The sequence below is a fragment of the Canis lupus genome, chromosome X (assembly GCF_011100685.1).
Source record: "Canis lupus familiaris isolate Mischka breed German Shepherd chromosome X, alternate assembly UU_Cfam_GSD_1.0, whole genome shotgun sequence".
NCBI classification, from domain to species: domain Eukaryota; kingdom Metazoa; phylum Chordata; class Mammalia; order Carnivora; family Canidae; genus Canis; species Canis lupus.
The window spans coordinates 30,874,941-30,891,960 of NC_049260.1; the positions used below are offsets into that span (position 1 = coordinate 30,874,941).

A 17,020-nucleotide genomic window follows, 5' to 3' on the forward strand; every position below is an offset into this window, starting at 1 on the left:
AAAAATGGTGGTAGAAGGTAGATTCTGTAGAAGAACCAACTTTCTATGATGAAAGCACTTAGTGCAAATTTTTCTTCTTTTCCCTTTGGCTCTTTCCTTGGAATCTGGTACATGTACTGTGTTAATTAGTACATTTATTACATTTACAAAATTATATTTTGTATTTATTTACTTTTACATTTACCTGTATTTCCCACTAGATTGTAAATTCTGAGAAATCTGAAGTTTTTTTTTTTGTCTGTCTCCCAATGTTTTATGCATGATATGTGCTCTGTCATTGTTTAATTGAATTGAACAAACAACTGAACAAAAAATAGCACTTTTAACCTCCCCAACTCACACTTGGAGGGATGAATTTATCTCCAGCGTGCCATTTTTGATAGAACTGCTTTGTACTAGATTATGTCTAGAGAAGCATATGCATGGAGGTATAATATGAGTAATGACTAAAGAAAATGAAAATGTCTAACCTACATAAGAAAGATTTTGGACAGCTGTGGAGAGGTGAGAACTAGTTGTTTTTATATATTCACAAAATTGTCATTAGTAAAAGAAAGGGAACTCACTCTGTACTGCTAATAAGAAAATATCTGATGGGTAGATGTTAAGGAGTATAAGTTTCAAATCAAGGAAGGAATCCTTTAATCAAAGGTGTTCATCAGTACAATGATTTCCTCCAAGGCAATGATTATATACTTCAACATTGAAAACATTAGAGCAGGGGACATTAAGCATCTCTCATGTCGATAAAGGTGATTCCACTGGTTATATGAACAGCTTTGTGTTATCCTTGACTAATTAAGTAAAAATTTGACTAAAGAAAAAATCAAACTCAATCTCTTGGTGGATCTTTCCCCAAATATAAAGTCTAAATACATGATGTTCTCTTTCACATTTTGGAACTCAAAATTAAGATAATTACCTTTTATTTTACTCTATTTATTTGCAGTCTTTTATGCTCTTTAATATCTCAGAATTGAAGAAGATTAGGGCACCTGGCTGGCTCAGTCAGTAGAACATGTGACTCTTGATCTCAGGGCTGTGAGCTTAAGCCCCACCTTGGGTGCAGAGATTACCTTAAAAATAAAATCTTAAAAAAAAAAGTTGAAGAAGCCTACGTTTATTTTATACATAACAGAACTGAGCCTTCTAGGATATTTTGATATCTGCAAGAAAATCTACACTCCTCAGATTCTGGAAATTCAAGATACATTGACTCAATCTCAGGAAGATAAACTTAAAAAAAAAAAGATTATCAGTAATACGTGTACTGCACTATCTAACACTGTCCCAAGTACTGCAAAGTACTAAAAGGAGAGTATCCTTACTAATAAGGTATTTATAATACAATTGAGGAGAGGTTCAGCTACATGTATATCAATTATTGGATGATATTTTACACTGTAAATAAGCAACATATTACATCACATTAATCTAAATTGTGTACTGAATTTGGGTGCTAAACACTGGTACTGAAATTTGCAGACCTGTCTTTTTTTTTTTTTTTTCTTTTTAAAGACTTTTATTTATTTATTCGTGAGAGACACACAGAGAGACGCAGAGGCAGAGGGAGAAGCAGGCTCCATTCAGGGAGCCTGACTTGGGGCTTGATCCGGAGTCTCCAGGATAATGCTCTGGGCTGAAGGCGGTGCTAAACCACTGAGCCACCAGGGCTGCCCAAGACCTGTCTTTGTTAAAGAGTATATATCATAAAGACAATAAGTGTACTTTGAGAAAGGTGAGCTCTTGCTTTGACAGTGAACTTGGTTATAGAATTTGTGCTAGACTTAAGGCTCAGGGTGGCTGTAAAGGAAAGGAGGAATATTGATGGCAAAAACATATCAGAGGAGAACAATATATAATTTATGAGTAATTTATTTATGATCTAGACCAAGCCTGTATTTTTTGAGTACTTACTCAAGAGACTCCTGGTGCTTTGTTGTTTTATTTTTGTGATCAAGAAGAAATAAGCCAGATTTAATATAAATATTGATACACTAATATTATTACATACAAGTGATAACATATAAACAATGTGACTAATGATTTTGAACTATTCAAAATTACCTTTCTTTATTCTTATAGTTCCTTCCAAATTGCTGCATAATAATAAGAATGTAATGTCTTCTCTAGGGCTATTCCTAGAATGTACACTATAGCCAGTATATATGGATTCTAAGGGTTTTTTTGTGCTAAATTTGCTTTTGTTAAATTTTCATTGATGATTTATGTTAACCATAATATAATTTTTAAGTATGAAAGAGTGAGGGCTACAAATTTTAAGTTACAGGGTACTCTGTTCACATGATTTTCCTAGAGTCGTGGGATCACAGATTCAAATGCTAAGTGGCCAAATAGACAAGAAAGATGTTAGAATTAGATCTAGCATAAGCAAAAGAGGTGATTTATGGGGAAATGGCAAATTAGAAAGTAGATGCTCTGACTGAATACTCAAATTAAACGAAAATTTCAATGTTTGAGCCAGCCAAACAAATATGAGCCAAACTCAGCTTACCAGCTGCCAATTTGGGATTCCTCATCTTCAGGTGGTTTTTGCTTGTTTTGTTTTTATTTTTGTCTTGATCCTTGTTACCTGAAGCTTTTTAAATGTGCTTTTAACATTTTTTTCTTTTTTAAGTTTTTATTAAAATTCTAGTTAGTTAACATACTATGTTATATTGATTTTAGGTATGTAATATAGTGATTCAATGATTACATATATCAGTCAGTGCTCATCACAAGTTCACTCCTTAATTCCCATCACTTGTTTCACCTGTCACTCCACCCACCTCCCCTCTGGAAAGCATCAATTTGTTCTCTATAGTTAACAAGTCTGTTTCTTGGTTTGCTTCTCTCTCTCTCCCTCTCTTTTTTTTTCCTTTTGCTCATTTGTTTTGTTTCTTAAGTTCCACATATGAATGAATCATATGGTGTTTTTTTTCTCTGACAGACTTATTTCACTTAGCATAATACTCTCTAGCTCTATCCATGTCCTTGCAAATGGCAAGATTTCATTCTTTGTTATGACTGAGTAATATTCCATTATCTATCTATCTATCTATCTATCTATCTATCATCTATCTATAATCTATATCTTCTTTATCTATTCAATCAACATGATACATCACATTAACAAAAGACAGGATAAGAACTATATGATTATTTCAATAGATGCAGAAAAAGCATTTGACAAAGCACAACATCCATGCATAATAAAAACCCTCAACAAAGTAGATGTAGAGGGAATATACCTCAACGTAATAAAGGCCATATATGAAAAACCCACAGCTAGTATCATCCTCAATGGGGAAATACTAAGAGCTTGTCCATGGTCAGGAATAAGACAGAGATGTCCACCCTCAGCACTTTTATTCAACATAATACTAGAATTACTAACCACAGTAATCAGACAACAAAAAGAAATAAAAGGCATCCAAATGAGTAAGAAGGAAGAAGTAAAACTTTCACTATTTGCAGATGACATGATACTATATATAGAAATCCCTAAAGACTACCAAAAACCTGCTAGAACTGGTAAACAAATTCAAAAGTCCTAGGACACAAAATCAATGTACAGAAATCTGTTGCATTTTTATATACCAATAATGAAGCAGCAGAAAACGAAATTAAGGAAGCAATCTCATTTACAATTGCACCAAAAACAATAAGATACCTAAGAATAAACTTAATCAAAGAGGTGAAAGACCTGTACTCTGAAAATATCAAACACTAATGAAAGAAATTGAAGATGACACAAACAAAGGGAAAGATATTCCATGCTCATGGATTGGAAGAACAAATATTGTTAAAATTGTCTATACTGCCCAAAGCAATCTATATATTTAATGTAATCCTTATCAAAATACCACCAGCATTTTTCACAGAGCTAGAACAGACAATCCTAACATTTTTATGGAACACCAAAAGACTCAGAATAGCCAAAGCAATCTTAAAAAGGCAAAGCAAAACTGGAGCCATCACAACTGCAGGCTTCATGTTATATTACAAGGCTATAGTAATCAAAAACAGTCTGATACTGACACAAAAATAGATACATAGATCAATGGAATAGAACAGAAAACCCAGAAATGTACTCACAATTATATGCTCAACTAATCTTCAACAAAGCAGGAAAGAATATCCAGTGGGGGGAGGGGGAGGAATACCAGTCTCTACAACTGAACAGCAAATGCAAAAGAAAGAAACTGAACCATTCCCTCACCATATACAAAAATAAACATAAAATGGGTTAAGGACCTGAAGGTGAGACCTGAAACTATAAATGTGTTATTAAAATTTTAAGTGAATTTTTTGGGACTTTATTTCTCTATTTTTTTAAGACTATTTGAGAGCGAACGAGAGAGCACAAACAGGAAGAGCAGCAGAATGAGAAGCAGTCTCCCCGGTGAGTAGAAAGCCTGATGATACAGGGCTCAATCTGAGGACACTGGAACCATGACCTGAGTGAAAGGCGGATGCTTAACCTACGGAGCCACCCAAGCAACTTTGTAATCCCATTTGAAGTAAATGGAGAAAGATTTGTATGTTTTAAACTCAGAGAATTAATTGACAGTCCAAGCCATTCACTTATTCAGCCATTCATTTAACAACATTATTGAAGATCAATTCCCTTGGCCAAAAGATGAAATGGCAATAGTTTTCTTTTTGGAGGTCTCACAGATAAGTATTATGGAATATATGCTGTTAAGAGAGAGAGTCATTTATATAGAATTGTTTATAAATAAAACTAAGAATTAATATAGCTGACTATATAGAACAACTCAAATTTTAATGAACTGTTATTTTGAGAAGTTAAAATATTTCTAAAGGGGCATCTGGGTTGCCAGTTGAGGATCTGACTCTTGATTTTGGCTAGGGTCATGATCTCAGAGTCCTGGGATCAAGCCCCATGTGGGGCTCCCAGCTCAGCGAGGAGTCTGCTTGTCTCCCTCTCCGTCTGGCCCCCACACTGCTCATATGCACGCACACACTATCTCAATCTCTCTTTCTCTCTAAAATAAATAAATAAAACTTTAAAAAGATATTACTAAAGATAGATATAATTGACTTGACATGAAACTTAAAGTATAAACTTGCTAAACACTAATGAAATCTGTGACATATTAAGATAGTTTTGAATTTTAAATTAAGGTGAAATTATTATATTGTTGTCTAAGGAAAAGTAGAATTGATTTATAAATACAAAAAGAAAGAAACTATTTATTATTGTGATAATGAGTTTTAGGTCACTCTGTTCCATAATGGTAGGCAAAATCCCTTCTTCTGTATAGCTATGAGACGACAATGAGACTTGCCCTTAAAAGACTGCCATGTATATCTTCTATTCAGAACACACTAAGAAATCTAGTAAAGCTTATGCTCAACTCTGCCTATAGATGATCTATGTCTCATTTGAAGGAAACTCTTTTGAATACCATGAATTTTTTGCCTGAGAATGGTCCACACCTGACAACTGCCTGCCCCTTCCTGTTCTACTGGGATTCTGTGGAACTGGCACATGCTTAGGGTTCTAGTTTTTACTTTTTTTTTTTTTTTTTAAGATTTTATTTATCATTCATGAGAGACACAGAGAGAGAGGCAGAGACACAGGCCGAGGGAGAAGTAGGCTCCCTGCGGGCAGCCTGATGTGGGACTTGATCCCAGGACCCCAGGATCACACCCTGAGCTGAAAGCAGACACTCAACCACTGAGCCACCCAGGCATCCCTGTAGACCCTTTTAATGTCAGGGATGCTGACCGAGTATATTTGGTGATGTCCCCTTTGCCCCCCTTGTCCCAATGCTGCCACCATAGAAAGCATTTTGCACCTGCTGGCAGCCCCCATCTGTGAGATAGTGTTTGACATTTCCACTATGTTTCTGTGAAAAAACTGAGCTTGGACAGGTTAGGTTAAGAAATGGTCCTGGATCTCCCAACCAGGAAATACTGACTCTAGGCTGAATCCCAGCATGCCCGCAGGATTCTTGGCCAATAGTCCTACAATTCATTCATTCACCCAGTATTTTCCAAGTGCCTGCTCTATTCTAGGCACTGAGGATGCTGTGGGAAACTGGGAAGGCTCCTGCTCTCCTGCAAGTTACTGTCAGGAAGCACAGCCATCATTGAAAACATGGACCTTGAATGTTGACCTGTCCTGGTGTCCCCTCTTCAATAAGCCAGGCCCTGTGTGAGTCACATAGCTGAAATTGCTTGGGTTAATACAATTTGGAAGCTCATTTTGAGCCCTCTGTCTCTTTTTTAAAAGATTTATTTATGTATTTAGTTAGTTAGTTATTTAGTTATTTATTTTAGAGAGAGAAAAAAAGAGTAGGGGGAGGGGCAGAGGGAGATGGATAATTCAAGAAGACTCCCTGCCAAGTGCAGAGTCCAATATGGGGCTCAATCCCACAACCCTGAGATCATGATATGAGCCAAAATCAGGAGTCAGACATTCAACCAACTGAGCCACTCAGCTGCCCCTCATTCTGGGTCTCTGAGACATCATTCAAACACTGTTCACCCTTGTTATAATCCCTGTTGTCACATTTGCAAGTGTCTGGCACCTTTAGGACCGTTCCAGGGAACTTAAAGTAGATTAAGCAGGGAAGCTCACAGTTGAGAAGGTTGAGGATACATTAAGAGTTTAGAGGTCTTATTCTTCTCAGCCCACTAATTTGGATTTATTCCATAGTCTTATCATCATTGTGGTATATTAAAACCATACTCACTGTATACTGTGATATGGGGAGAACTGCAACTATAGGTTGCAGGACATCTTAGTTCCTGCATGCATGACTTTTGCTGCAAGTCTATGTGTAATCTCATATGGCTGAAGCAAAGCACATATTCATCCTTACAGAGCTCTGAAGAACAAAGGGCATCAAAAGATTACAGTGCTAGATGTCCACAATAGCCAAAATGTGGAAGGAGCCTCGGTGTCCATCGAAAGACGAATAAATAAAGAAGATGTGGTCTATGTATACAATGGAATATTACTCAGCCATTAAAAATGACAAATACCCACCATTTGCTTCAACGTGGATGGAACTGGAGGATATTATGCTGAGTGAAATAAGTCAATCGGAGAAGGACAAACATTGTATGGTCTCATTTATTTGGGGAATATAAAGGATAGTGAAAGAGAATAAAGGGTAAAGGAGAAAAGATGAGTGGGAAATATCAGAAAGGGAGACAGAACATGAGAGACTCCTAACTCTGGGAAACGAACTAGGGGTGGTGGAAAGGGAGGTGGGCGGGGGTTGGGGGTGACTGGGTGACGGGCTCTGAGGGGGGCACTTGATGGGATGAGCACTGGGTGTTATTCTATATGTTGGCAAATTGAACACCAATAAAAAATAAATTTAAAAAAAGATTATAGTGCTAAGAATCTAACTGAGGAGCAACTGGAATGTACTAGGCTTAGAGATTGCTCATCTTCATGGATGCTCAACAAGGAGAACCCAGAACAGGCAACACAGTGGTTTATTTTGAACATTGCCATCCATTGTACATTTCCTGGAACCATAGTTTCGTTGAACTTTCTGTGAGAAATTTTACTTCTATGGATTTCATAACAAAAGATCAGGCATTTCACTGCTATAGACAGGTTGAAGAACTCAATGAGTAGGCAGCCTTTTATTTCTGGGAGCTTGATGTCAAAGTCCCCTTCTACTCTCTGAAAGGAAGAATATGAAAAAAAAAATGGAGCATAGTCCCAGCAACCCAACTATTCCAATAACAGAAGCACTTTAATTTTCTCTTTGGGAACAAGTTCAATATGGTACACTCTCTCACAAATAGTAGCTTAATGATCACATCATAGGTAATCTCTATTAAATATAGTCTTTATAAACCAACTGCAATCTTAGATGATTTTTGATAATGACTGTCGGAATTACTTTAGTAAAAGGTAATATATTGTCATAGGCTTTTTGTAGAATATGCACAATTTTATTTTTCAGTCTATTTTTATGTAGGATAGATTGAAGTTTTTCTAGAACCCTAGCCAATTTCCTCTTTGCTTTCTCATTTTCTGTTAGAGTGGATAGGGAACTGGTCTTTAAGTTGTACCTAAGACAGAAACTGCCATCCTGAATATACAAGGAATAGCTCTGAGCACATATAACAACTAAAGGTAGGACAGAGCTCATCAAAAAATCTTTATCTCTAAGGTATAAGATTGGTTCACAACAAAGTCAGGCTGGGTAGATTTGCCTTCGGGCAAATAATACAAAAATCGTGTACCAATACATGAGCATTTGCCATTCTCTCTCCACTGGTATGTTCTGGACCTTGATGTGTACTTTGTAGAATGTTCTTATAACTTTCTGTATGTCTACTTCAAGAGGTGTCTGGGAATGCATATGGTGCAGGAGAGCTTGGTTCTTTACTCATGGAGTCAAAGAATGAATCTTGCAGACGAAGGAGAATGAGTAAAGCAATAGAAGTTTATTAAGCAGAGATACAGAGAAAGTTCTCAGAAGTGAGAGGAGTCCCAGCAGGGTTGCCACTGAGGGCTTTTTTGGCTGGCCTTTTATAGAAAACCTGAGTAGGGAGTTGATGGACTTGAGATTTTTTGTGCCATCTTGAGTGAATGATATATGACTGTTTTGAGTCTCAGTGATTACTTGATAGCCATCAAAGGAAGATACTCCCTAGCATTTTGGAGCCAGATTTACTTCCTTATCTCTGTTTTTGTTGCATCTCAGTGTCCTTGGGATTTATGGGAGCCTGACCTTGGGGCCTCTCAGGGTCCTCGAGTTTTATGGGAGCCTGGAGATTTGTGGGAGCCTGACTCTGGGCCTTTTCCTTATCTCTCCCTGCCTAGCCCTATGTGTCCCTAACTCACAGAGGTTGGACAGACCTTGGGAGCACTCTCTTTGCAGAATGCATGGCATGTGAATGAGCAAATCTCCAAGCCATAGCCTTGTTGCATTAGTCCAACCATAGTGAGGTGCAATGACCATAGTGGGTAAGATTGGAAAATGACGGGATGTTAAATCAATGAGCTTTTGACTTTGATCCAGCTAGCAAGAGAACCTGTGTGGTGTCAATGGCACAGCAGTTGGTCTTTGCTGCAGCTGAGACCTGCCTTGTTCTTCTCAGGACACTTCTGGATTTGGAGTTTATGTTTCTTACAAGCTGAACTAGTTCTATACTTGGAAAATCTTGAAAATCTAGAATTTTGAGCTCTGCATGTATTTTAAATTCTTCTCCAAGTCAGCTAATCTCTATTTCTTGTTTCAAAATCCCTTAGCTTATTTCCATAAAAGAGATTTGTATCTTTGACTTTTCTCAGTTAATTTTGCACAAGTTGCCTGGCCTGGTAGCCTGCCACAAGAGCAGATGGCAAACCCTGCAGACATGCCCAGCTTCTAACTATCCTAACCTTTACAAAGCGGATCCAGCAGCGTTCTTGATCTCAGACTAGAACTTTCCTGTCTTGCACTTTTTGATCATCTTAGAAACAAGAGCTTGAAAATACTCCTGGACATTTCTTATTGTTGATCCAATGCATGATTCTGCAATCTAAGCTTGCCTCCAGGCAACCTTCTCTTATGCCAAATCCTTAAGCTCACTTTCACATGGTTTATTTTGAGCTGTTAGATTATCCACAATAGATCAAAGCCTTTCATTTTCACCCATTAATTTCTTGTTTTCTTCACACCTCATTGCACTTTCTTTTTCAAATATGTACCTTTTACCATGTCTTCTGCCTTTTCCATTTTATCATGATAGTCTTGTTTTGACTTTTATAATTTCTCTTCTAACTTTAATATTTCTTTCTGCAGGATAAGCTGTTGAATCACACACCTCATATTTTGCATTTTTCTTTTTTGCTTCTAAGACACTGGAGGCTTCACATCCAACATATTGCTCTTCATAAAACAAGACTTTCTTTTCAAGTTCAGATTTTATTTTTAAAATCTCTTGCTGATGTTCTAAAGTGACACCTGGATCTTAACCTCCTTGCTTCATCATGAGGACTTCAAGCTCACTTCCTATTTGTCTTGAAGAAGTTCTGTCTGCATTGATAAGGCCTCTGTTCCTTTCAAGCCTTGGCAAAAGTATCTGTGCACTAAATGAGTTCTTTCCTGAACATCTTGGAGTCAGAGATTTCCTGTTTCATGGAGTCACTTTTTTGCAAGTCTATTTCCACCTCTTCTTCTTACGGAAAGTAGCTTCTATAAGCCAGGTATTTATTCTTTTATTTCTGAGAATTCCTGCAGGGCCAGCTTTTACTACTGAGAGGTATCTTTGTGGTTTTTATTTTTTATTTTTTTTGCTGGGATTTGGGGCTATCTGAAGGTTCAACCAGTTGTTTATGAAAATCTTACTTTTCCTGGCTCGTGATTCAGTTCTGTTTTTTTTTTTTTTAAGATTTTTATTATTATTATTACTACTACTACTACTACTACTACTACTACTACTACTATTACTATTTTAAGTAATCTCCACATCAAACATAAGGCTTGAACTCAACGACCGAGAGGTCAAAAGTTGGATGCTCTCTGTACTGAGTCAGCTAGGCACTCCACAGTCCTGGTTTTCTAGTCCTTTCAATATAAGTGTGGATCTTCACGTTCTTGGTAAATTGTCACTGTATTCTCAAGTTTCTTGAGACTATTTGAATCAGCTATTTATTCTTCAAATATACACATTTTTTCATTTAATTTTTTAATTTCTTTTTCTGGTTTTGAGTTTCTATAGCATTAAGTGAACAATGAAAGGAATGTAGAGTCTGTACATTCTGGTAACTTCCTACTCAGTTCCAGTTTCTCTTGTTCTAATCTACATATTCTTTCAAAAGCTTCAGTTTGCAAGCTTTTTTTTCTAAATTTTGCTGCACATCCTCATATGTGGTTAATGTATTTATTGGATTGCATCGTGCAGTTCGGAGATCCTATGCTATTGTTATTTATAGTATGACACGCACACACACACACATATTTGATCTACATCCAGTTTCTGGCCCAGAGCTCCCAAAACCCTTGGAATTTCCTAAGTGATAAGAATGACAATGGTATCTTTTATTGTTAATGTATTTATTGGATTGCATCGTGGTTAATGTATTTATTGGATTGCATTGTGCAGTTCGGAGATCCTATGCTATTGTTATTTATAGTATGACACGCACACACACACACATATTTGATCTACATCCAGTTTCTGGCCCAGAGCTCCCAAAACCCTTGGAATTTCCTAAGTGATAAGAATGACAATGGTATCTTTTGTTATGTTAATAGTGACTTTGAGATTGCATCTTTGGCTGGTTGCCAGTGGAACCAATCACAGAGAGTTGGATTTTTTATTTCTACATATTGACTTTAGAGAAGGGGAGAGGGACTGGAGGTTGAATTCATGAGCAATGGCCAATGATTTATTCAATTGTGCCTATGCCATGAAGCCTTCATAAAAAAACTAAAAGGACAGGATTCAGAGAGCTTTCAGATTGGTTGAACACATGGCCATTTGGGAGGAGTGGAGCACCTGGAGACGGCATAAGAAGTGCCTTGTCCTCTCTAGAGCTGTTGTTTTCAACTTTGGGCACTGGAATCACCTGGAGAGTTTTAGAAACTGCACATGTGTTCTTGCCACCCCAAAATTGATATTATCTATTTGAAGGGTGATGGGGCCTTTGAAAGTATTAAATGCTCCCCAGGCAATTCTAATGGGATGCCAAAGTTGAGAACCCTTGCTCTAGAACACTGATTTTCAAACTTTACCCTGCATATGACTCACCTGGAAGACTTATTAAAATAGATTCTGAGCCAGAGCTCCTGGTTAAGTAAGTCTTTGGTGGGACCTGAAAATTTCCATGCTAAGGTTGATAGTAGAGGACAGACTTAGAGCTTGTTTTTAAGGCAGAATTTTAGGTCCCACTCCAGATCTAAAGAATCAGCAGCATTTGTATTTTTAAAATATTCCCAGGTGACTCAGGTGCTCAGGAAAGTTTGTGGAGCATGGGATCTAGAAAGACTGAATAAGGGGGAAAAATGCCATCAAGAACGATTATATTAAACACTGGTAAACGCTTTGGCAGGAAATAACATTAGTGCTAGCAATGATGTGGGAATTTTTAGGGTAGAAACATATCTTTCTGACATTAGAGCAGATTTGGTTTCTCCTACTAATAATTCTCTTTATATATAACCTAATGAAGTACAAAAACAAATATTAACTTTATCTTACTAATAGCTCCACATCATACAGTATGTAGTCTCCAAATGACAGCAGAGAAACAGAAACATTACTAGGCTACTTAGTTTTTGTATTTTCAACCAGTTCTTAGATGAAAGAAGCTAGATTTGAGATCAAGTGTTATTATACCTAGTGTAATATTTTGCCTTCTTCTAACTTAACATTTTTTTTTAATAACAGTTTTAGATTTACAGAAAAGCTTTGGAAATAGTACAGTTTCTATATCACTCACACCTAGTTTCCCTTCTTGTTAGCATTTTACCTTAGTATGGCACCTTTGTCACAACTAATAAATGTATATTGATACATTATTATTAAAGTTTACACTTTTATCACATTTCCTTAGATTTGCCCTAATGGTTTACTCATCGAGGAGCCTATCTAGCACAACACATCACATCTAGTTATCCTGTCTTCTTAGGTTCCACTTGGCTGTGACAGTTTCTCAGACTCAACTTGTGTTTGAGTATTTGTCAGGTATTTTATACAGTGTTCCTCATTTTGGTTTTGTCTGAGGTGTTTCTCACGATTAGACTTGACTTAGATAGGCTTGGAGGCAAAAAAAAAAAAAAAAAAAACAGTGAGGTAAAATACCACTCTCATCACCTCATGTCTAGGGAACTTGCTATCAGCAGGATTTATCACCATTAATGTTAACCTTGGTCACCTACCTGAGGTTAACCGTCAGATTTCTCCACGTAAGTTACACTTTCTTCCTCCTAACTATACTGCACCTTTTGGAATGAAATCATTATGCTGTTTCTCCATTTAAGGAGTTGGAAGTTACATTCCACCTCTTTGAGGAGCCTGAGTATTCACATACATGAATTACTTGGAATTGTTCTTCAAAGGAGATTTGTCTGCTTTCTTCCATTTATTTTTATTTATTCAATCATTTATTTATATTATTATGGATTCTTAGATAATAATTTTAAACACTAGATTATAATCTTATCCTATTTTATGTATCTTGTTGCTCAAATTGTTCTAGTTTTGGCTATTGAGAACTTGTTCTGTTGGCTTCTTTGTCCCTTTGACACTTCCTTATATTTGTGGTTATTTTTGAGACTACTCATACTTTTGGGGCACCTGGGTGGTTAAATGTCTTCCTTCAGCTGAAGTCATGATCCTGAGGTCCTGGGATCTAGCCCTGGATTGGGCTTTCTGCTCAGCGGAGAGCCTGCTTCTCCCTCTCCCTTTGCCCTGCCCCCTTGTTCATGCTCTCTCAAATAAATAATTAATTAATTTTTTAAAAAAGAAAGAGAGAGAATATTCATACTCTCAGTCTGAGATGCTTCACAGCCATTATGTATATTCCTGTCCCAACCTTGGAATTGGCCATTTCTTTCATTCTGGTTCCTTTTATTGGAATATGGTATTATGTATTGGAGAATGGGTGCCAAGTGTCAATACTTCTAGGCCATCTCAGCTGACAGAGGAAGGAAATACATGTGGGTGTACTAACTCCAACCCATACACATACGTACAAATATTTCTCTTTTTTTAAAGATTTTATTTATTTATTCATGAGAGACACAGAGAGAGGGGCAGAGACATAGGCAGAGGGAGAAGCAGGCTCCCTGTGGGGAGCCCAATGCAGGACTTGATTCTGCGACCCTGGGATCACACCCTGAGCCAAAGAGATGCTCAATCACTGAGCCACCCAGGCATCCCCCTATAAATATTTCTATATGTATTCATCCATATCTATATTAAACTAAAACATGAGTTCTTTCTGCTATCTCCAATTCTAATTCAATACCACATGGATCATTTTAACTTTTCCCCATTATTTTTCTGTAACTTCCCAATCCAATAGTGAGGGACCTGTATCCATCATCCTCCATGTATTTAATTGTTAAATTTGGTTTACATGTGTAGTGCTTTTGGTATTGTGACCTGCAACACCATGGGAACCAGCTTTATCAACCATGTTTTTAATGCTAATACATCATCAGCTTACTAAGAAACTTGTATAAAATTATTTTCAAGTTGCACAAATCCATTACTTATATAGCAAAACTTTGATTTAGTGAATGTTAATCTACATATTATGTCCTAAATGAGAGGCCAATTCAAGATGCACAGTAAGAATACTACAGAGTATATTTGGTAGATGAGTTTGAACTAAACTCAAGGCTGTTTGGTGTTCCACTGGCACACAGTTGGCATATGTTTGTGATTGGATAAAGTCTTGAGCTACTTCTTCGCTAGATGATAACTGGCCACTGTCTTCACTGCCCATGCCTGATGTCTGGGCAGTCTACCCATGCTCTCTAGACCTCATAACCTATTCAAGAACTAGTAAACAAAAGGTTAATGCCTGACAGAGTTGGGATTCTCCAGGATCCTGTGCTATTTATCTGTAGTTCCCCTTTTACTTGTAGGATTCATTATGGAAGCTAATTCTTCTGAATATTGCCTTTTCTCCATATAAAACATGATGGTGTTTCCAAAAAACATTGTTATTATATTTTAATAGCATCAGGAGCAGTGGTCCTGCACATTTGGGACTGGCTGGTGTTCAAAAGCTTCAATGACATTTACAGCAAAGCTGTCACCGAAATGTCTCCTCTATGAATTTATTGGCACACAAACTCCCTCATCGTGTCTGATTTATTTACCCACTCTAAACTAATATTAATTAGTGCTTTTCTAGTTATGAGCAAGATATATTTTAGCAGAATTCTTGAGCTTTTCTTAAAAACAATTGGACATAATCTTGTTTATTTTGATATATGCTAGGTTTAAAGTACTAGATTATATAATTTTTTCAGACTTTAAAACACATATAAATGGGTTCTTGCACACACATTTAAATATGTTAAGTTAATAAGGAGGTTGAATGATAATTAAATTATAATTTATACCTCATTTGTTAATATGATAATTAAGCATTCTACTCTAAATTTATTTTAATTTTTAAAAAAGATATTATTTTAAAAAATTAATTTAATTTGTTGATTCATTTTTTTAAATTTAAGTTCAATTAACATATAGAGTATTATTGGTTTCAGAAGTAGAGTTCAGTGATTCATCAATCTTATATAACATCCAGTGCTCATTATATCATAAGCCCTCCTTAATGTCTATCACCTAGTTACCCCATCCCCCAAAGATTTCATTTATTTCATTGAGAGAGAGGGGGAGAGAGAGAGCATGTGTACTAGCAGGTGGGGAAGAGCAGAGAGAGAGGAAGAAGCAGACTCACCACTGAGCAGGAAGCCGGACACCTGACTCTATTCTAGGACCCTGAGACAAATGACCTGAGCCTAAGGTAGACGCTCAACCAACTTAGCCACCCAGGTCCCCCTCTACTCTAACTTTAAAGCTAAAATAATGCTGAATCTTTATCATAAAAAAATGAAATATTATGCTGATGGGCAATATATTTTAAAATGTGTACATCCAATATTAAAACTGAGCATGTAAAACTCTTAATTATATTTACTGTTTTCTTATATGGCAGTAACATATTGTCAGCCTTGTTATGGGATCCTAAAACTTTGATATGAATAATAAACCTTCTTATGCTCATTTCATTAACAAGACATTGCCATTCAAATGAAAATTATGCTTTTAAAATCTTTCAATGCATATTATGGTATTTGGGAAGGGTGCATCTGGGCATGTTTGTTCAGATTCTAGTGTTTATTAAAGTATTTTAAGCATGCCTCTTCTAAATATCTTTGTTTTTGAAAGAGATAGGAACCCACATGACATAGAGGAGACCAGCAGAAAAATGAATCAGATCCAGAGTAAAACCATTTGGAATGCACTCAAGTTGGCAACAGCATAGTAACTGTAATGTAGATAAATCTGATCCTTATGTGGTTTTCTAGGATGAATGCTATATATATATATTTTTTTCCCACAACAAGGAAAATGTGATTTAATTCTACAAATTTACAAGCCAAGATAAAATAAAAATGAAACGTGGAAAAGCAAACAGAACAGGCAGTCTGAGACGTGAGGTGGAGATCCAGAGCCGTCCTGGCCTGTGGCAGCTGAGTACACACAAAGCAGGGCTTGGGTCTGGACCTGCATGCTGCCTCCAGCACCGACCCCCGCCGAGTGATCCTGAGCGGCCCCCCGTGGGGCTGCGGTGGGCTCCGTGCAGAACCTCAGAACTTGAGGCCGAAGCCAGGGCCTACAGCTGAGGCCCCCTGGTTTGTGGTTGTGAGGTGGAAATCCGTCTCCTTCTGGTCGTCGTCGCCCAGCTGGCTGTAGCCCAGACCTCCTTCCAGCGGCCACGGGCTCGTGCCACGCTTCACCCTTTGCTGCTCACTCTTGGCAGGCCACGTGGGGAAGACCGACGGGTCGATGGGGAGGGGCGTCTCTTGGAAGTACTCATGCTTGAGGCCACTCTCTGCACTGACTCTCCGCCCAGGGAAGTAGGTCAGGAACTTGTTCATGAGGTCAAAACCCTGGTCTGAGAGCAGTATTTTATATATATATATATATATATATATATATATATATATATATATATATAATTAGTTAAGTACATCTAAGGACCAATACCATATAGCTAGAAGCAACTTTTGAGGTACTCAAAGCTCCCTTAAGGATTAAGAAGAGTAGTACTCTAGGATATTTTCATCTTTTGGAAACCTCATACTTAGTGTGAACTAAGAATGTGCTGAATGTTTATATTTGCTTTTAAACATACACTAGCTTCTACGTTTGTCTACTCTGAATTTCAAATTCCTCCAGACACATTATCTGATATTGTTGTTCTATTATTTAAAAAAAAGAGTTTTGTTCAGATACATTAGGTAGAGTATGTTGGGTTTTTTCCCACTGACTAGTAAGATTA

At 37.1% G+C, this 17,020-nt stretch overlaps 1 protein-coding gene across 1 annotated transcript; it reads right to left on the reverse strand.

Annotated features, from left to right (window-relative positions):
- Positions 1 to 16,325: 16,325 nt before the first annotated feature.
- On the reverse strand, positions 16,326 to 16,646 carry LOC102154282 (cyclin-dependent kinase 11A-like; the record flags this gene model as incomplete). Its single annotated transcript, XM_038588781.1, has 1 exon — positions 16,326 to 16,646. A coding segment is annotated over one exon (321 nt), but the record flags the coding sequence as incomplete, so codon positions are not given.
- Positions 16,647 to 17,020: the final 374 nt, after the last annotated feature.